The following is a 22779-nucleotide window of genomic DNA, read 5'->3' as shown; positions in this document are numbered from 1 at the left end:
CCTTGCATAAGACACTGGCTGGAGACAAAACCAAAAGTTACTTCCTTCCAGCAGACAATTGAAGCAAATGAAAATCCTCTGTAACAGCAACCGGCCCTTTCTAAGTTAAACTTCCCCAAAATACCAGAGATATGTAGTTAGTTACCCAAGGACATGTTTAAATAAACATTCAAAAAGATGGACAGAAAGGTCTCAACATCAAATATGGTAATAAAAATTACATACAATTTCCACCATTGTTTGGGGAATCCGGAAAACGTAACAGCAGACTGGAGGTTTCCTGTCAGTCCTGTCTATTTCTGCACCTTGAACATAGTGATGAGTTACAGATTCTCGTTGAAGCTTCTAAGTAAGTTCAAGAAAAACTGTTAGAAAGCGTATTGTATTTTCTTAAAACAAAAATACTCCCCCTCCACTGCTGCCAAAATCTCCCAATGAACAAATAAGCAATACAAACCAACAGAAAACCAGGTAGCATTTAGAGAAGTTTGTGGAAATTTGGTTTTCGTTTGGTTTTAATCGATTAATATTTAAAAATGAAACATTAAATATTTGTTCCCCTGTCTGAGTGGTCTCAGGTACATTCAATTCTGTACCAGAAAAATCATCCTTGCAATTCAAACATGTCGGAGTATTTCAGGTAACAGGATTCGATGGGGCAGGTAAAGAATATAACAATCTGGAATGTGATAAAAGTCAGAGATTTTTCTAAGGTCAATTCTTGCCTTTAACAGTGCAGAAGTAGGATACACATGAAAGAGGTATGCAGTTATCCATCTTCCATGAAGTTTTCCTGCATTATTATACATTATTTTGAGGGTGCCTCACATAAGTGAAGAACTTGTGTCTCTGTCTGCTGTGAAATTATTATGGACACAGTGATAAGTGAGGTGTTTTGTGGGTATTTTTTAGTTTTATTTTTCCTCCAAGGTAGTGAGGTGATTTGTATCTCAGTAGTGAACCTCGTCCCCAGCAGGTATGAATGTCAAGGTATTATTTGCATCTGGTAAAGCAGCCTTGCTCGTCCTTTATGCCCAGTGTCATTGTTCTTGACCTTAAAAGAGTGTTTGCTTTTTTGCTTTCAGGCTTTTTTTTTTCACAATTTCAAAGCAGAGAGCACATTCTTGTGTTCTCTGTTTTAATTAACGCATTATCTCTTGTCCTTACACCAACAGGAGAAAATGTTATGAGCATTGGGGAAAACTTCGTCTGTCTTGACAGTCTACATTTTTCCCACTCCTGCAGTACTGAAACAGTTAAAGAAATTAAACTAATCTGTGACCGTTCTGCCAGTTGAAGTCATTAAGATCTCAAATTTTAATATCTAATTTTAATATTTAATAATGAAAATACATACTTTAAAAGCCATGTTATATGCATTAAGGTTTAGGCTTATCTGAGTAATAACCCTTTGCTTTATGTAAAATCTCAGGTAAATCAGCTAAACATCACATGAAATGACTTCACAAGCCTACATATTAAATATGATTTTGATCTTGCAAGTAAAATTTAATAAGTAAGACCTTATAAGTGTTGCAGGAACACAAAAATTGTGTTGATCTTTAATAGTTTGTTTGTTTATGTTAAAAGCAATGTTAGGTTTAAAGCATAAATAAATATATAGTCCAGAGAAAAGTTTGTGTGGTCTGCTACTGTGGTGAGCCTTTGCTGAAGTTGCTCAAGCTAAATTAGATCCTCTGGAAATGGGACATGTTGTCACATTTGGGATGAGTATCCATCAGTTATAGGTTTTCTTCATGTCTGTTCTAACATAATTGTAAGATAATTTAATGGCAAGTGTTTTAAATGAATACTGTAACTTGCCTCTATTTAAGTTGGATGGCAGGCAAGCAGAAAGTTTTCTGTACTGGAAACAGAGCTGTGCACAGAAGGTGACAAATGAGTCTGCCGTCAAAGGAAGGATTGGCAGCCTATGGCACATCCACCCAGCTGAGACACCAGCCTGACTGCTCTGGGCTTGTCATTATTTTAAAGATCTGGATTATAGATTCTTTTGCAGCAGCAGCTCAACAGAAGGGCATTTGTTCAAATGGTCTGTAACATTAGTAAATGTGTTATCAAAACAGCACACATCACTCCATTGTAACTGTTGCTTTGGTGTTGCCTATGGTGCAGTGAACATCACTATAATGATAATGCCACAGATTTATGAATAAAATTAAATTGGCAAATACTATTGCTTTATCCATGTGTTTTGGCCGAAGTGGTATTTTATTCATAGAAAATCACCTTGGAGAGCATACATGATAGTTTTCCTTTATTCAACAGAGTTTTATTTAAAGTTCTCAAAGTTCTTGAGAAAATGAAAATATGGCAGGTGTGCCTGAACCATCCCCTGTCTGTGTTACCCTGGTAAATAGGAACTTGCTTGCATGTGTTAGGGTCATATGGCCAGAGATTTTAATTACTGGCAGTAAACTTGCCTAAATACATGAGAATAAAGCTTTCAGATTGTATGGTACATTTAAATGTATTGTAGCATTTGAAGTGGATTATTGTTCCAGGTTTTTAGTGGTTTCAGTTGGTGTTTTTAAAGCTGATGTGATCCTATTTAGCAATCTCTCTCACAAGGCCAGTGGGAGAGAAATAAAGTGATAAAATTTAGAAGCATACTCCTGAGAGCTTAACAGTTTTGTGTCCTATAGCCCTGAACTGAAAATTAAGTCTTAAACCTCCATTTCTTTCCAAGTGAGGAGGGCAGGAGGAAGCGAAGATGCTTCTGCTTTACTATCCTTAAAATTACATACTCCATTCTTGCACTTTTCAATTTAACTGTCTATATTCCATCTACACAACTGCGTAATATTTGTGTAATAATCCCTTTGCTGTGAATGGTTTTGAGACATGCAATGGTTGTGGGGTTTTTGCCTTATTCCTTGGTCTTCTTTTCTATTTCTTAGACTTCCTGCCACCCCCCGGTTTTCTAGCTACTGGAGTCACGAAGTGGCAGTAAATTTGGTGACCTTACAGTGTTCTGTTGCCTTTTGCCTAAGTTTTTGAACATGAAGGAAATGATACTTTACAATATGTTTAAGGGGAAGGGGAAAATGTGCTGAGAACTTCTGGTTAAGAATGTTTTTTGTGTGTAATCTTTATAAAATTTAAAGTACTCCTGTAAATACTTGTGAGTTGAGGTGACTGCTTAAAACTGAAGATCTGAGATAATCTGTTGTTGCAGCATTTGTCATTAACCTAAAAAGGTTTAATGCTCCAGTCATTGTTGAAACTGTTTAGGAAAATAGTATTTGTGGGAGATTATGTTCTAGCACGTAAAAATGTTGAGAGGCATTACAGTCAGATGGTACATGGTGCAGAGACCTTTACCAATTCTTACCTTGAACTCAGAATTACTGTTTATGAATCCTGAATCCTGTGAGTAGTCCAAGGACATCCTAGCATTTGTAGTAACTTTTGAAAGGTAATTTTTGACGTTCTTAACTGTGACTCACAAAGAGATGCCAGCTTTCTTCTAAGTACATTGTTTTGAAAGCAGCTGGGTATAGTCCATCATGTCCAATTATTGCATGTTAGGTTTATTAATATCTCACATTGATGGCCTAAAAACATTTGCAAAAATTTCTTGCTTTTTTTTTTTTAAGTTTAAAGTCTAAACAAGGAGTTCTTACACGGGTTTTGAAATACATATGATTGCGAAGTTGCAGTTAGGTTTTGTATAAACTGTTCATACTTGTTTATGATAGAAACTTTCCAGGATATATTGTTTTGGTATCTTACACTGATTTAAATTCCATTCATTCTTCTCTGAAACATCTAATGGTTTATTGAACTTCAGTTTTAATCATTTTTCTCTGAAATATAACTTATATGGAATTATTTTCCGTACTGATAATAGACAGTACATAGTATTAAACTGAGCCACTGAACCTGGAAAGTGGTGGCATTTGAGGAGGAAGGAATAGGGAAATGGAATCAATCATTTACTTCTTGCAGTTATTTTGACTCACAAATTGTCTGAGAAGTATTTTCTTCACCTAATTACATAAATATCACTTTTCACATTTTTAATATAAAGAGTTTTTTTCTATTTTGGAAACCAGCAAGGTTTTGTTAGTCTGATGCATGTGAACATCAATTAGGCTTTGTTAGCTTGATTTAAATTTTGTATTAATGTATGAAGTTCTGACTTTGGAAATTAAGTAACAGGCAAGTAGAGGTGTATAGTAGTAGCCAGCATAAATAGTAAGGAAGTATTTCACAGCATTGTCATCTGTAAGTTTTGACTTTTTCTGCTGTTTTAATGGTTTTATTTGTGTTTTTCTGCTACTCTTCAAGACTTATGGCATAGAAGCCTAGGCTAGATTTTGGTTAAATGATGCAGACCAACACAAGCTGATGCAGAGTAAGATGCATATTGAATAGTTATCTGTATAATGGAGTTCAGAAAGTGGTGTGCTCCCTTCCCATGCTGGGAAGTTTCTGTCTTGGCAGAACTTCATTTTTCCTGACATGAGCGTAAAACACCACGCTCAAACTCTGCTCATGGTGTTAACCACAAGGCCACCAAATCAGACTCAAGAGGGTTTTAATTGCTTTGACAACAAGTAGTATTTTTTGTAATTTTGTACCGGAGAGGGTTTGTCTGAGCTTCCTAGAATGAATAACTTCCACTGTTTCTGGTCAGCACTTCATCAGAAAATTGATAGTGCTCATCATTAGACTGTTTTAGAAGGCTTAAGCATAATTTAACATTTTTAAATCATCTGTTAGTTGCCCTGACACAATACAATTGCAACAATTCTAAACTAATTTTTGTAATTCAATTGTTTGAAGAGTAACTTATCATTTAGCATATACTAGAAGACCAAGGGCACAGTGTCATTAAACTCTCATAAATTTAAATATATTAAATTTCAAAAGTGGTGTGTACGAAACAGTGTCCTTAGAATAACTGTGGAAAAAATAGACAAGATATTTCAGGATCTTTTCTTGCCTTACTAGATCTTTTTCACTAATTTTTATAGCCTCATTTACTAGCAGTCATTGCCAGTACCAAGAGAAATCACTGTGCAACAAATTAAACTCATTATCAGTGGACAGGTTATTTTGGTGGAAGGCAGCGGCAGATTGTATGACATAGTATTCTGTAGTATTAATTTTTTTGCCTGTGTGTTTATGCGTGTGTAACAACTGTTAAGTCATTTTCTTCCTATTGTTCTTGTTAAAAGGAAAAACAAACAAAAAATCCCCAACTTTGAAGTTACTTTAAGCACAGATGGTCTCTGATTTTAAAGAATGTGTTGTAAACAACTGTCCTGAAGTGGAAGTCTAATGGAAGAGTGGCATGTCCCTGTTTGCCCTGGCGTGGTCTCCACTGTGTCAAGTGGTGTGAATTCATGGCACTTAAGACGTACGTTGTATAGGGCTGACGATTAGTTTATTGCTTGAGCATGTTTCAGTTTCTCTGCAGTATGAGGTTGCTGGTATAACATGAGAAGTGGTATAGCGTAAATGGGAGTGACTGGGGAAATTTCTGAGTTCAAGGTGTAATTACAGTCAGTGAAGAAAATTATAAAAGCCATATGTATGTCAATCTCTTCTAGCTCTTGCTTCCCATTCTGTTTTTAGTGGAATTTGTGTATTCAGTGTGCAGAGAGAAGCAGGAGCTGTATTCAGAAAGACTCCAAATGACGTGTTAAAGGATTCTGGACTTCTACCTGCCACAGCCCGTGGGTATCTGTGGCCTGTATAGTGGCAAAGCTGCTGAAAATCTGAGAAAGCTCAAGTGCACTGTTTATAAATACTTGATAACAATGTTTACAGCTCTGCAGCAGCACTCTTTTGGGTGGGGGGAAAAGGAGGTGATGTCAAACCCTCTGCTTTATCCTCGTCTTCATGAAAAGTCGTGTTCAGCTCAGGATTTGGTGAGGGAAACGTGGGTCCTTATTCCCACCCTGACTTCAGTGATATTCTTGGGAGCCAGCAGCGGACGGATCCCTCCCCTCTGGGGCTGCCTTGATCTTCAGAGGCTGATACCAGATACAGGCAAGAGCTTGCTGTTTTATCTGCATTGTCCATCTCTACCTTAATGAGTGAAATGGTTAAGTATCCGAGGGGGTGAGCCTCAAGGAATGTGTCTTCCATTTGACTTGAATATTTCGGTGGATAAAGGGAGAGGGAGGGAGAGGAGAGAGAGAGAGAGAAATCCACTTACATCACTCGAACTGCATTGAGTGTGTGCCCGTGTGCAGGTTAAGAGACAGACTACAGTGTCTTTGCTTTCTGCAGGAAGCAGCAATGCCGTTTGTATCCTAAGAGGAATTTTTTATTTAGAAAAGGAAGCATTCTTTCTACCCAGGAAATGGCTTTCCTTGTGCGTTGCTATGCCAACTGCCTGCAGCCATGGTCTTCCAAAGTAAGCACAATAACGTAATTATATTGGCGTATTGCATTCAGACTCATGATTCTCTGGGTTTTTGTGTGTGTGTAACTGTGTTGTATTTTTGTTGCTGACTCTTTGGGCGGTAGACATGCTTGTCTTGATTGTGAGGAACAGGCATCATAAAATTAAATGTCCATCAATGTCATGCTGCTGAGATTAATTGTGCAAACTTGGTTAGCTGAGTGGAACAGAGATCACTGGTCACTACTCTGTCAGCATCATTAGCAGCCAGGGGAGGAGGTCCCGATTCGCGTGCTCTGCCCTGATTTTGGGGGAGTGGAGGGTAGTGGTGGAGCGGGGGGAGGCTGCGTGTGTGATTGCAAATGAAACAGGAGTATTAACAATGCTTGGCTGAATGCTGGAGGCTGGTTCCTGCACCCTGACTGATATAATACTGTATTAAGCCTTTTTGAGGGAGTCTGTGCAGTCAGCCATTTTAGTTTTTTTCCTCCTTTTTCTTTTCTTCCCATTCCTCAGGCTCAGGGAATGGTTTTGTTCCCCTGGATGAATGCTGGATAATGTAGGGTTTCATCAGGCTCTGTATGTCCTGACACGCTTAGACTTTGTGTTACAAAAATGGAGACTAATGCTGTCGTTTGGATTGCTGCTCTGCACTACAAGTGTGAGGGGGGTTTTGAGCTTACCACTAGTGATACTTTTAGCTCCAGCTTGGTTTCCCTCCCTCCTCCTCTTTTTAATTTAATGCTGTAGAGGGTGACTTGCCATCCATAAGAAATTGGTACATGATGTGTAAATTCAGTTCAGTTTATGTTTCTTCATTATGAAACCACTTGCAATCCCAGCTAACCATGGAGTTATGGGCCAGCAGGAGAAACACTCAGTAAGTATTGCAAATTCTGCTTGTTCTATCAATAACCTGTCACGGGCAAACTGCATGGAGATTGAAACTGCTTGTCGTCCTGCTCGTGGGCTTTCCTGCTTGTGAATTTAACAGTGGGTTTCGAGGGAAAGCTTTATCTGAGGTGGCATTAAGAGTCGGCTGCTGTATTTAAGATTGTTTTTAGCTTAGAAAAGGCAAGTCTGTAGGTTCATTTTGAATGTTAAAAATTTATTGAAAAAATGCTGACATACTTTAATTGGGCAAGAAGCTATGAGCATTCTGCTAAAATCAGTATGCAACTTTAAAGAAATATGCAAGCTGTATAACAAGTGATATTATTTAGGTGGGGATAAGAATAGATTTATCCTGCCTAGTGTATGGTACTTGTGTGCTGTTGCCTTGTAGCATGATGTTTAACATCTGCGATACACTTATGCTGAAAATGCAGAAACTGTTAGTAAAACATGGAAGGAACAAAAGGCGTAAGTACTGCTGCTTTCTAATTGATCCCATGAGTCAGCTACACCTTTGTCACACTTTAATCCCATAGGCTGCCTGTGTTTATTGTTTGGGAAAAATGCATTCATAAGCGGAAGAGCAAACATTATTTCAAAAGGCCTCAGGTATCAGGAATTAGATATTTAGGTTTTACATGATAAAAAGATTGTAGAAGTATAGATTCTTATTGCTCAGTTAAAGTCTTAAATCTTCATGCTAGATTTTACATGGCTTAATATAATTTTCAGTCTTACAATTTGTTTCTTGGAAAGATATTTTTATATATGTTATGTGCATACTGTGTGTGTTAGAATGTGCATGGGAGTGTGTACAGTATGTTCAGCATATACGGCTAAGAATTGTAAATATTGGGAAGATGTGATAGCAGGAACTTTTTAAAGGAGGAACATTTTCTTCAAGAATTTGATTAGATTGTGTAGAAATATGGGAACAAATCGAGAAACATTTCAGGATGTGTCCAGTGGATTTTTCTTATGCATGCAACAGACATATCAGAGTTTCTTGTAGACTCTTCCTTCCCCTCCTCCTTAATTACATTCTGAGTATAAAAAGAGTTCATGTTACCAAATCATTTGGTGTTCATGAAATATTTAAAACTTAATCTAAAAAATAAATAAATAAAATTCATTACCTCCTGAAACTCAAATTCTGAAGAACTTGAAATAGAATAGGATACCTCGAATTTACAAATAGGAATACAATGAGAAAGCTGCATAATTATTGGGTTTTCCTTCTCTTTCTACTCTCCAAAGAATGTTGATGAAAAGTTCTAGATTGATTCTGGTAACCCAGCAAGTCTAACTGATGTAAAATAATTGCTTATAGATAAAGGAAAAAATACTAACCTGGCATTCTAGAAACACTATGTTACAAGCTCTGTCATATTTTGGTTGTATTACTTTGAGTTAATTAAATCATAGAGATAAATTTTACTTTCTGGATGAAAACGTAGGAGTAGCAAAAGGGAAAAGGTCACAGTATTGCTTTACAAGAAAATTAGTTTACCTTAGAAATTTCCACATATATGTAAGAGACAGAAATGTTTGATGTAGGACTGGCACACAATTGCAGAATTTGCATGAGCAAAAAACGTAGTTTAGAGTTTATATAGAACTTTAAGATGAAACTGTTAGAACACAAGGTAGCTCAGTGAAAAACACCATTTTGGCAGTGAAACTTTCCTCGCTTGTTCTCCAGGTAGAAGTTATTTTACTTGGAAAATGGGACCAAAGGACGTGAATTTTTGTTAGAGAGGAAAGGCAAGCTTGGAGTTTCAAGGTATACAGACTTTGTCTTGCTTCGTCTAAAAGGAAAACTTAAAGGATTAATCATTTTTGGTGATGAGTTATTTTCATTTTAGTATGTTCCCAAAATCCTAAGTCTTTTATTGACATCTGACTTATTTCAAGGAGAAAGCCTTAATTACTTCTGTGGCATCCCCACCTAGAGTCTCGCAGCTTGATTTGCTGGGACAATCTGGAATCAGATGCAAAAATCTCCTGTGCAAGGCTTCACAAAATTCTGTGAATTAATTTTAGTTAATGCTGGTAAATCTTAATTTCACATTGGTTTACTTAGGGAATGAGGGATATGGTTTAAATCTACTGGTCTGTGAAAATTATACGCAAGCCAACCATTATGTTCATTGTGGCGAAAATGGAGAGAGGAAGAGTGAGAAATAGTGTTGTGTTTCTTACATTATTTAGTATAAGAAATCAGCAGCATCAATCAAGTGTACTGGCCCTACATGCCTCATGTTTCATAAATTGGAAGCCTGAAGCAGTGCTACAGACACTTATTTGAAGGTCATGTTGAGCTATTGATGGTGTTCCTTCATACACAACTGTGTCATCTGCTGGACAGGGAGTAAAAGTGTGCTCTGGGTAAAAGATGGCAAAGAAATGAAAGCTGAGTTGTTGCAAAAGTTGTTCTGCTTAGTTCTTGGATTTGGCGTACTTGACTAGATCACATGTATTTCAGTAGGTTCATTCTATTTGCCTGTATCCTTGCTGTTTTTAAGAGCCCTCTCAACTAGCTTTGTAGTGATTTCATTATAATTTTCCTTATCTTAGATGTTAGGAGACTGAGTGATGTTTCAGAAAAAAATGTTGCTTTGTAGATGTTGAAACAACTATCTCTTGAAAAGCTTCACACATTGCATCTTATACGTGCTTTATTATGTGGAAAAAAATCACATGAAGGCCTAGCGCATGAAGGTTCTCACGGTTGGTTTGGGCCTTGTAAAATGTCATCTTTCTATCTCGTTTCACCTTTTTCCTTGCATGTGTTTTTTTGTAGGAACTTTAGTCAAGGTCATTAAAAAAATAAATTGACAGGTATAATGGTTTTTAAAAATGTGACTTGATGTGTACTTCTTTCATGACTGTATAATGATTAACAGCTCATGAATTGCAGAGTACATTGGAGTGATTTACGCACAACCTGTAAGAAAGTGTAAGTTACATTTTTACTTTGGGTATTGTTGAAATATAGTCTGCTACTAAGGGGTATTTTTCACTACCAGCCCAGTGACTCTCCTTTAGTTATCATGTAGGTACTTCAGTCTCTTGATGTACTTGACCTGTCTTGAATTACTGAGAAATATTGAAAGCAGTAAGTCAAATCCTTGGGTTGTACTTACTCTATTTTAGTACACAAAGATTTGTGGCACAGTGCTAGGTGCTCCCTCACTGACAGGAATGAGAAGGAACTGAGTGGTATTTTGAGGAAAAGCCTTGAGTTGAGTGAGAATTGTTCAAATAAAGTTGGTTTAGTTTTATGTGTAGTAAGGGTGCTGGCTAGCTTGCTTTCCTAAGAAATCTAGAACTATACAGAATAAGCATAATTTTCTGTTTCTGGAAGAGATCATCAGTATTGTTTTATAACTCAAACAATAAATGTAACACGGGATAATTATTTGTCCTTTGAGTGAGCATCACACAACACTAATAATGCAAGAGAAAGAGGTGTGATTTTGTGATCAGGTGGCTACACTTGTTAAGCTTTTATGTGTTTATATGTCTGGGAAAAAACAGATGTATGAAAAAGAATTCCAACTAGGTAGGAATCTATTAGCTACTGCATCTGCTGGTGGTTGTGATTTTTGTTCATTTTAATGAATTACACTGCACTGGGACTTGATACAGATTTTTTTTTTCTGGTTTTGTTAAGCACCTTTATTTTTTATCATTTATTTTGGTATATTTTCTGGTTTGGCCTCTTCTGATTATTCCTTTCCTTTTAATTTATATGTCTTGAAAGAAGTAACTTCTCTGAATAAAGGAGTTGTGGATTTTTTCATATGATTAGGAATAGTGTTTCACCTTTTCATAGATGCATTATGATACAGTCTTTAATTACATGACCATATATCTTACACAAGATTCATCTCAAGATGGATAGCCCTGGTTTAATGAGCAGCTGTTTGATACTTTGGGCTAGCTTCATTGCTCAAAAGGCCAGGTTGTGTTTTTGGCATACTATTCAAGTCCTACTCAGAAGATGAAAGCATTACTATTATTTATTTTTTTTTCTATTGTGGCTTTTTAAGGTGTTTGTCACTACAGTGTTCATGTGATTCATTGAAATAGTGCAGGGGTGGCATTATCTTAATTTTTCAGGTAGCTCCGCTGAAGCGGATATTTAGCAAAAAGAACAGAATTTTGAGAGCTTAAGATGTTTATTCCTCAGCATAGCTAGGCCTAAGTAAGTGTTGAAAGTATGGATTTTATTAGTTTAATTTCTGTGTATTGGCCCAGTTCAGGCACCCATGGCCTAATGATCACCTGAAAGGCTGATTTTAAGTGACTTGTCTGGCATCCTACCAGAGATCTGTGGTGGAGTCTGGCTGAATTCCTGTTCTGCAAGACAACATTTAGCTGCAGATTTTCTCCAAAGCTTATAAATGGCAAAATTTGGGTCATTTCATAGGAATGACAGTGAAAGCATTAGTTGCCTGTAGAGATGGCAATGAAAGCATCCTTGGCTCACAGGAGATATCCTGCCATCTTTCTGTTACTGTTTCAAGGCCTGGAGATTGCACAACATATTTAAGAAAAAGGAGGAAAAGAAGGAAAAAAAGGAAACCATACCAAAAAAAGCCACCACCCTTATGTATATTGTGTGTGTGTGTGCGTGCACAAAAGTACTTCCTCCACCTTCTTTAGAAGTAGATGATTTTTTTTCAGGTCAACATAAGTAGTCGGTGCAGATGATCTCACAGTAGGGCATTTGTTCAGCAAGTTTATGAAGTAGGAAAAGGTCAGGCCTCATGATGAGAATTGTGACTAACATAATCAATATTGCTGGTTCTGGTTTACATACCAAAGTGCCTAAATCTAGTGGTGGTATTGGAGTGGTATTTATGATGGAGCACATGGAAATGTATCATTTGTAGTCACAGTACAGGTGTGAACCTGAGAAGGAGAGTCAGCTTTTTCCAAAATGCTATTTTGAGACCAACAGACTAATGCTATTTATCATTACTGTGTTCTCAGTGATCCTTCCTGGTCTTCAGCTGAAAATCCAGCTGAAATTGAGAGCTGCTGATACCCAACAATTAAAAAAAACTGTGGAAAACAAACAAACAAACAACGTAAAAATACTAGCAACCAAAAAGCCAAACATCCAAAGAAAAAAAAAATCATAAATGCTTTATTGTTGATGTGCTCCTGATAGTGCAAGTTAATAAAGACACGGGAATAATAGAAGCTCTAAAAAGCAGAAGATAATGGATTGTGTTGAGCTAAGTAGCATAGGTTAAAAATATCAGGGAATTAGCGATGTGTACATAGAGTAATGTGAAGTCCATTGTAACTAGAAGCAAGCACAGTCACATAAGGATATCCTGTGCCTCAGTATCTCAAGTTGATTCTTTCACCTGCAAAATATTTGCACTCCCTTGCAGAATACTGGCTCAGGAATTTTAACAGTGGTACATATGCTTGCACCTTAAACAATTTCCAAGTGACATAAACCTGACAGTTTAGCAAATGGACCTCTAAAAATATCCCAGCAAGATGAAGTAAATTAGTTTTTTGGAAACTTCATTTTTAGTTATTTAAGGCAGGGAATCTTGGATAGTGATATGCTAAGAAATATGTGGCTTGTCAGAGGATTAGAAACCACTGTTGGTTGCTTGTTTTTGCAGTTGTGATTGCTGCTGCTGCTGGTACTACTCCAGTATTCAAAAGCAAGGGGAAGTGTCTCATGTTCTGTATCTGCTGCTGAAATGAGCTGAAGCTCATCTGTAAAGTATTTCTATACTTGATAGCTTTACAGATTGTCTGCAAAATCAGTGAAATATCAAAAGATAACTGCACGTGATTTAACAATGTGAGCATTAAGAACCATGATTTCTAATTTCTAAACTAGAATTGGATGAACTGTGTTCAAACCGTCAGCTCTCTGGGATAATGAATGATTTTGACACTGGAAACTCTTAAGTATAATTCATTTAAGCTTGTTTAAAGTTTGTTTTTCTTCAACTATCTTAGATAATTTTTTTTTATTCCTTGGTGTATTCTAGGCCTTAAATTGCTACAAATTGGTTCTTAACAGCATCCTTGATGTTTGAAAACCTGAACTAATTTTACTAACCCTTTCATGACTACACAGTGGTGTGATTTCTGTCTGACTGAAATAAATACGTATTTTTCAGGATTTTAGGATTATTTTATTAAAGTCTGATATTGATTTTTTGATACCTTAGTTGCAACAGCAGATACATAACCAGACTTAATTCTTTTCACTATTACAAATGCATTCTTGTTAGCATTCTCTACATCTAAAAATTAATTAAGTAGTACTAGTAGAAAGAAAAAAAAACCCCTTGATAGTAGGGTATTTCAGGAATTCATCTAGGCAAGGGTAATACTGAAGCAGTGTTTCCAGTGCCAATGGATGAAAAGTACTACTGACTGTGAAGACCCTACATGATAAGTATAGTTGATGGTAAGGATCTGAGAAAAATGAAATATTAATGTCTCAAGATTTACCCTTGACCAAAGAACCATGGACCTGCCACACTTTATTTTCAATATTGTAAGTAAGAGAGTCTGGTAGCTGTAGTGCAAGAGAAGGGTGGGATGTCCTTGCATGTCTGCAGGATCTTTAGGATTCTAACCTCTGCGTGTTTAAGCTGTCAGTCTGTTACTGAAATGTAACTGGCACTCATACAGTATCCCAGTGCTGGCTGGTTGGTGCTTCTTCCAATTTTGTCAGCTTGCCAGTAGTCTTTTTCTGCTGTTCATTTTGAGATGGTGATGATTCAGCTGAGAACCACAGGAAAAATAAACTCTATTGAAGGGTCTCTGCTCAGTGGGTTGCTTGTGAAAGTTGATCCTATGCCCAGGAGCTGGAATTTACGAGTGTTTGTCATTCCCTCCCAAACCTGTATTTGTATGGTGATACTAGAAGGGCAGATAAAGGACAACAGGTTGCAGTGCTTTTATGTGGGTGATGCTGAAGGTAAATAGCCTTATGTCGACATAGCACCTGACCCAAACAGTGCTGAATATTTAGTCACTAATACAGCTGAGATACAGTGGTGGAGATGAGCTATTGACTTTTTTTCTTGGAAAAGATGAAGGATCACAATCAATTGCATTTGGTGCAATAACTGGAAGGTAGGATGAAATTTTGTGTAGGTGGTGTTTGTAATTTACGCTTGTGATGCTGGGCTTGGTTATTAGGCTGATACAGTACGGTAGTATGCAAGAATGTGGGTCCAGCCTTTGGCCAAAAGTCCCTTACCTGTCTTTTTGGGTTGGCCTCACTGCAGATGGGAAGTATTTAGCTAACCTGGCATTCTCTACTTGGCCTAACCTTAAGTCGGTCAAAAAGCTAAAAATAAGGGCAGCAGTCGTCTGGTGATCCATGGTCTCCACTGCAAATGTTGGAGCACAAAATCCCCACATGTTTAGTTCCCTTTCCATGAAAAATGAAAAAGGATTTTCCTTATTGGGGGAGTAGCCTGATCATACAGCTTGGACTGGCTAGTTTTCTGGCCTTTCCCGAGTCCTGTGTTTAGGCAGGGAGATTGATGTCTCGTATAACATGCCATTCCTACAAAAGCCTGTCTGGAGTGCCTTAAAGAGGCATAAAGTAGTTTGACCTGCTACAAATTCCACAGTTCCTGTGCTTTGTGGTCCCTGTGCAGGGTAGTGGATGGTAGTGCCAGTGCCCCTCCTTTAAATCAGTAGAGCTTTCTGATTTTTAACTTACATGTTGCCCAAGTTCCAGTTTAGTGACAACTCTAAAAAACAATAGAAATCTCTGAACCATTTTACACAGAGTGAAGATTTTTGCCTTGAATATGAAGATGGTTGTGACTCTCTACAGTCAAATATATGCATACCTCTGTGGCATTTTGAGCTTGTAAGGGAGATGACACTGTTCCTTTGGACCGGGAATACAAAAACTGGTTTAGCACCAGCCATGTCTTTCAGTCCCAGCTTTTTAATTTGAATCAAGAGCCAATTGCATTTCAAAATAGAAGAAAAGTAGGCTTGTGACTTAGGATGCAAAGAAATGCTAAGTATTACATTAGAGGTGCATTCAGTATCTGTTAATAAGCTAACAACTGCTACAGCAATCATAAAATGTAGCTCCATGAAGCACTTGTAACTTTCTACCTGTAGATAACTTGTTTCAACTGAACCAGAGTTGGCTGGTGACCAAAATGCAGCTGTTTGGTATCAGTAATGCATCTCATAGTAACTACAGTTACCTGATCTTCAGAGCCATATGGACAACCAGGAACTACATTGTAAACCCAGACAATAGCCCAGTGGTCACATTCCTCAACCTGTGATTTCTTTCACTCAGTCTATAAATATTGCCTCATTTTATCTGAGTGCAGCCTGTCAGCTTGCTTGCTGACAAGCACAGGCACTGTGCCCTGGGTCATTTGGACACACCAGCTGGATAGGATTTATTAGTTTATAGCTTGATTCCAAACTGTGACTTTGCAAGTAAGAAAAATGGATTAAAGCTGCTTTTTTTTTCTCTTCTGAAGAATGATTTCATAAAAATGACGTCGTGCTATTTTGTAGGTCTGCTCCCTTTGTGTATTTAGTCATGTTGGCTTGCTTTATAGTTAAAAATAGGCTTTTACTGTTCTGTGCTGCTGTTATCCCTGCAGAGCCAAGAGAATGGGAGCTGGGTTGTGCTTTTAGGACTTCATCCACAGCATTGTTTCCTAAATGCCTATCTGCTGTTGCATGCCTGCCAATGTACTGAATACTGCAGTTACCTGAGTGTCAATAAGGTCGGTCAAATCGTCTGACATGAGAAGATTTGAAAGGGCATGGTAATGCCTGAAAGAGAGAATGTGGCTGCAGAATTAGACCATAAATTTAATACTGGTAGTGGGATTGATGGCTTGAAAATGGTGTAATAAATGACATTGTACCTGAAAACTGGCTGAGGGGTGGGGGGGAAATCCGTTATAGATTTTGGGGAATTATTTCTTAGTTAGCTATATTTTATTTCACTGAGCCATCATCCATGTGCCCATTTTAACCGAACTACAATTTTTGCACTCCTGACTTGTTTTTTTTTTGGGTTTTTTTTTTTTTTTTTTTTTTTTTAATGTATGCGAGCAGCTAAAAGTTCTTCAAAACCTGCATGGTACACTGTCTGCCTCTGCTGCTTCCCCACTCAAGGTACAGCCTGACCTCTAAATCTTAATGTATTCCTGATAAAGAGCTAGGGAAAAAAAACAAAAAACAAACAAACAATTCCAAATACTTGGCAGGCGATAGCTCTTTACTTCTAGATTGCTCAGAAAAGAGCCAGATGTCAGACTTGGATGTATCTCCCTGGTGTGCTTGCCTTTTCAGTTTTGACCCACATTGCCAGTGGATTTCTGAGTTAGGTTTTTTGGCCTTTGAATAAGCAGCTGACTGTAGACGGATTTTGTGTGAAAGATCCGTAAATAATACAGAAGATCTTTTTTCTGTTGTCCTTGCTTTTAAGGAGCCAGGAGGAAAAGGAAATGCATGAATTTATGGTTTTCGGAGCCTTTGTAATGTGTCCTACTTAAATAATTAACTTTGCATCTGGAAATGGTGGTCCAGTGAATTTTTTTTAAGGCAACAGGGAAGACTCGTGCTAATGCGTTTAACAGTGAAGCTGTTCACAGCTACAGGAGCAGAATGAAAAGCAAACTAAAATGAAAACATTGTTACTTTCCGTTAGTGAGTGGTATGCTAGGTGTACCTCTCCTTGCCTGTTCGTGTATGACTTTGCGGTGTGACTTCCTGAATTTCTGTCCTGTTCAGTCCAGCTTGGTTTTAAAAAGAGACAGTTCTTTTAGTTGATAATGGGGTTTTTTTTTCAGCTTCATGAGGACACGAGTGATTTCTTGCATTTCAGGGAGAAGGATTTCAGATATTTCTGTTCAACAGAGAGTTCCCAAGGTCCCCAAATACAGCTGCTATTCCTAAATAAATGGATACTAAAGCACAGTTTCATGAACAGTGGCATGCATGTCAGCAGTAGTGTACAGAAAATCTAGTTATCTACCTCTTTCCTGTTGAAGGAAGAGGTTGTTTAGACAGTTAAATGTCACTCCTACACCTGCCACTTCCATTAGTATTGTACGTTCCTATTCTTTCTCTGATGATGGTACCCAGGGAAAACTAAATTTAGGAATTCCTGAGTTAGAGTAATATGATTTTTGTTTTTTTTTCTTTTTAAGTGGAGGTTTAGTGTTCCAGCTGGGGTTTTATTCAGTTAAGCACACAGAGATAACATGTTCAATACAGTAAATGACTAAAATGTCTACCGCTTTTATGAAAGAAATTAACCTTCTTAATCTCTTGCACCATGGGGTGTTGTTACAGCAAAGACTGTTCTAGTGCTGTCATAAATCAACAGTTAAGTTTTGGCTCTCAAATTTTCTGGTTGTTGCAAGGTGACCTTTTGCAGTAGGTGATGCACATGCACACATCCTGGGTCTGTATCGCTTATATTCTGGTAGGCGGGAGAAAAAAAGATGAAGTTCACTAATTATATCTGTAGAACAGGCTTACATTATTGGTCCTAGTATGTCCAGCTGATTTCTGTGCTGCTTAGTTTTTTGCAGTTTTGCGATCTCTGATGTAAAATCTCTTCCTAAATATATTTCATGGTGTCAGTAGAATGTATAAGTTGCTACATGGATTGTGTTTTTTAGTATGCTGTTGACCAAAGGCAGGAAAATAAGGGATGATTTAAACTCTTGTGTGCACACCTGCACAGACACAAATAGATACATTGCTGGAAATCACATCTAAATGTCAGCATTTTAAGCAGAATAACATGGTTCAATTGATGATGTCTCCTTGCTCTGAAGCAGCCTTGATTTTAGCAGGTTCCGTATCAGGTCTTCTTGTTTTACTTATCTTTTGAATACATTGTTATGGACATTTGTAACAATGAGGTGATTTAAAAAAGGTGGTGGGGAAGGGAGGGCTCATTGAACTTAGCATTCACTATTACAATTTTGAATAACTGCCAGATAGACTACAGAGAAAAGCTCTGCAGGTTATTTCAGAATTAAACAGAAATTTTATTAATAGAGAGGATGGTTCTGTGTTGATCTGCATAAATAATTTTAAATGGCTTTGCACAGGTGTTGCTGCACCGTGCTCCAGAATTTAGGGAACATCTTTGTGCTTTCTGAAGAAAGTGAAAAGGCAAAAAATGGTGCTTTACATTTTCCCTTCCTATGATCACAGTGAGCACACACAAGGAGGTCATTTGCCCAAACTAGTAAATATTCGTAGTAGTTCAAAGAAGTTGGAATCTTGTTCTGTGTGATGGAATAGAAATTCTGGAGGTATTAGGAATGCATGATACCACATACAGTTTTAAAAGCTTATGTCAGTGTGAAAAATCTTCATTAACTTTCTTTGGCTACCATATGAGGGAAAATGTAAAATAAAGAGCAAGTGAAGCTGGGGGAAGTTTATAGCAACATCCATTGCTGTTACATTGCCATGGCAGGAGTACAGTTGCACTTCCAAAACTCATAAAATAAGTAATAGAGCTGTTTGGCTGCTAGGCATGTTAGTACGACATTAAAAATAGATAAGGTAAAATCATACTATTTTAAGATTTTGCAGCATTGGTCTTTTATAAAAGGAAATGCCTGTCATTTTAAAATATTTTGAGTCACCTTGTTGCTGTGCTATTTTTACATTATCCAGAAAAAGTGATACTACCTTCATTACTCCCTAATGCAAATACAAAACCTTTTCACACTGTGCATTCATCTCAGAAGTATTATTTAAAATGTATTTAAGTATTTTTTAAGATTTAAATATTATTTAAGACTTTAAGATGTTCTTAAATAACACGTTTTTTAAGATTTGCCTTATTTTAAAACAACATCCCCACGTTTAAGCAAAATTATTTGCCTCTTCTTTTGACCACCACTTTACAATTTTGTGTCTTTGTTTTGAATGCTTACTATTATGCAGTTAGCAATCTCAAACCAATGATTATGGTAATGCTCATTTTTCACTTGTGTTAAAGAATGCTACAATTAAAAAAAACAAGCTTTAGCAAGTGCTCTGATGTCTACTTGTGTGTCGAGATATACATCTTGTAATATTGCAATTCCTCATTTTTATTTTTTATTTTTTTGTTTGGGATGAAGCAAAGTGTGCATCTTTCATTGTCAGACAGGGAAAACAGAGGAAACTTCCATCGTAGAGCAAGTACATGATTTCTTATTTGGAGCCAGTCATTAGCTGAGCATTACGCATTTCTCTCCTATTGCTTAAGTTACTGAAAACCAAAGTCGTCGTATTGGGAAAGAACCACCCACTTTTCTCGTTAACTATTCCTTGATAATATAAAGCAAAGATAATCCTTTAGTTAAAGCTCCAGTGGTGGCATTGACATGGCTGCAGCCATCAGACTTCAAACAAAATTTTCAATCAATTGCTTCTGAATAGTTGTGTCTATTTAAATTTTCATGAAGTTTCTTTCAATTAATCTGGTATTTTGTAGAGGTAAGACTCAGTATAAAAAAGGAAATCTCCAGGTTTCGCATCTGTCCACAGCAACTCCCTGCCTACCTATGTCTTCTAAAAGCATTTTCCTTGGAAGTATACAGAATGCTTAGGTCTTTACTAAGAAGCAACCAATAAGAAAATCTAAAATGTTACTATGTTAATCATGTTGATTTTTGTCTTTTTTTCCTCCTTTGGTTAGTCTGCTTCTGAATTATACCAGATTTATCTGTTTGGAGGAGTGACATGGATCTGGAAGTGATTTTCTGGGTCAGTGTCATTACACACTGTTGTACAGCACATTCACAGCTTCATTTAGCTTTGGTTTGAAAGCCTTCTCTAACACAGCTGTTATGGAGCCTGGTTTTGAGAATCTCTGTGGTTTCTTAGGTAGCAATGTACTTTCAGCTTGACACCTTCATCACCTTTTACTGGAAATACTTTTTTCCTCCTTCCTATTTCTCGATAGTGATCATACCCTCTCTCAGCTCAGGCTAAATAAGCCATGCTTCTCTTGCATTTTCTCAAATACTATTTTTTCTTCTGTTGATCCTGATAGTTCTTCTTTGACTCTATCCATATGGCTTTAAGTCCATCTTTATTGAAAACATGAAGCTGGGAATGTGTGCAGCATTTCCCAATAAGGTCTCTGCTGGGGCCATGGAGAAGAGCCCAGAATTTCTGTATGATGCGTGCTGTGATCTCATTGGGTTCTCCTTCTGCTGCATCACCTGAACAGTGCAGTCACCTTCTGATAAGCTGATACACTGTAAAATCTTATTGCAGTAATTTCTGACAGGCTCTTGGTTTTTTGTTTCGAAGTGCGTGATCTCACATCTTCTCCTACTGTATTGCATTCCTTTTACTCCAGGTAGCAGTCATCGTATGCTCACAGAAGAGTGTCCTGCTGATCCCTTGTACTAAGTGATGCAAGCAGGATTTACCAGCACATTGTGGTTTTCTTTTGGTTTTTTTCCCTCCACTTTGAAAGAGGAGAATTTTAACATCTTTCCTACACCTATAATTTTTCATATGCCATCTTTAAAAAATAAACATCATTTCATAGCACTTATTTTTTTTTTTAATTCCTTTTACTATTATAAGTTAGTTCAGTGCAGTAAAATTCAGTTCTCCAGTTCAGTAGTACTCTGCAGTAGTTCTGTTTAAACAGCTGCAGTTCAAAACTGAGATGTTCCCTCATAAGTGTTTGAAAAAACTTCGTAAGCTTAGTTAGGTTGGCTAGAGTGCTGTAGCCACGAAATGAAATATTCCATGGTTGGGTATAAAACAAAAAAACAACACATGGTGTAAAAGCACCCTACTGAGGGAGGCTTCAGCACCTGGAATTGTGAACATATCATAGGTTTTTTGCTTTAACCATTTAAAATGTGCCCAGGATGAATGTTTTCATGTTTGGGCTAGACTCTTTACTTGTCTGTAGTGGTTTTCAATCCTGAGTGGTGCTTTAAAGCTGAAAATCTGGCTGCAGGTGCTATCAGTTTTATCCCTGCTGGTGTAATTGCTCTTCAGCATCCCCTTATGTCCACTTATTAGATTGGTGTAAACCCAAAATGCATCCGTGTATGAAGTATACGTGAGCATCCCCTTATTTGTTTAAAATGTTCTGCAGGATTTAAAACATCTCACTTAAAATGTTTCAATTCACATTTCCTGTAAACATACGTGTCTGCATAAAGTGTTCTTGAACTTCTTTTGCTTTTACATCCTCAGGCATAAATCTTTTGTCTGGTTTCCTGTGGAAGTAAAGTTTGTGACCAGGTTCTCTGTTCCTTCCTCTCCCACAGTTACTTGTAACAGGACAAAGAGTTCAAAATTTAACCTTATAAGCCTCCAAAAGTCCTGAAATTAGGACATTCAGTTTCCAGCCCAGCAGTAGTTCTCAGCATACTAAACACCCAAATAGCCACAAGAGGAAGTATTTGGAAGTATCTAACTGTGGGAAAAACATCAACTAGAACATGCCTTATGTTAACATGAAAATCAGTTATTCCCAAGAGAGATCTCTGCAAAACCAGGCTTTATTATTTTTTTTTCGTCCTCCACATCTATTGCTATTAAATAATGGGGAGCTATTACTGAAGTTCGGTGGTTGAGCTCAATTTTCTGCACTCCTACTCTAGAGATATTCCAGAAGTCAATTGAAATGCCTCAGAATGGTCTTTCCTTCAGTCTGAATGGCAATGGTCACTGAGTGCCTGTCCCTAGTTGTCAGTTTTCATCATGCGTATTTCCACAATATTAATTCCCTTCTTAATTTTATTCAGTGTTTTTGGGAAGTTGTTAATTTGTATGCTGGTGTAGGCTGTGCAGGGTCTGTTAAAGCTCTAAATGCAAGTGTTTGGTGGTACAGCGGCACGCTACCAAGAGTGATATGGTAAGTTCTTGTAAATGTGCAGATATAATACACTGGAATAGAGATTCTGCTTTTCGTAGTAGTTCAAAATGACTCAGAATGGGATCTGATCTAAATCTGATCACTTTATGAAACAAACTGAACTGATTAATGTAAAATACCAGATACTTACTGAAAAAAAGGAGGAAGATCTGAAAATCCTGCATACACCCTTTGACCTATAGTCAAACCAGTTGTAGAACAGTCTCTTTAGTTTGATCCCTAGAGCAGAACTGCTCTAACTTTAAAACCACCACAGATCCCATGTTTTAAAAGTACTAAATTATCCTTTGTTGCCCAGTGAAGAAGTTATACATTCACCAGGTGTTTTCTGACTGAGGCAGATTTCTGAATAAAGTTCTAAATACAAGTATTTCAATCTTGCAGGTTCATTCTGTTCATTGTGAATATGTTATAATGGCTTGAGTTCAGAATGTCAAAAAACTGAGAAGAGCTTTTGAAATTGTTTAGCAGGATTTAGTTCAGTTTAGTGTGATTTAGTTCAAATCCATTCTGCATTTTTAAGTTTTCTGTTCTTGGTTCACAGGCACTGTAAATACCTGTATGATACAACTTCCCC

At 37.3% G+C, this 22779-nt stretch overlaps 1 protein-coding gene across 1 annotated transcript in view; it reads left to right on the top strand.

Moving 5' to 3' along the window:
• Positions 1-6890: 6890 nt before the first annotated feature.
• The window catches only part of RAPGEF2 (Rap guanine nucleotide exchange factor (GEF) 2), a 69239-nt gene continuing 53350 nt past the window's right edge, over positions 6891-22779 (top strand). The window contains exon 1 of the mRNA XM_010023850.1: positions 6891-7262. Coding sequence (XP_010022152.1) covers positions 7203-7262 — 60 coding nt within the window. The 5' untranslated portion in view covers positions 6891-7202. The remainder of the gene's footprint in view (positions 7263-22779) is intronic.

Source organism: Nestor notabilis, unplaced genomic scaffold (assembly GCF_000696875.1).
Source record: "Nestor notabilis isolate BGI_N333 unplaced genomic scaffold, ASM69687v1 scaffold211, whole genome shotgun sequence".
Lineage (NCBI taxonomy): Eukaryota > Metazoa > Chordata > Aves > Psittaciformes > Psittacidae > Nestor > Nestor notabilis.
The sequence above is the reverse complement of the archived record's forward strand: the minus strand, read 5'-3'. Positions and strand labels throughout refer to the sequence as shown.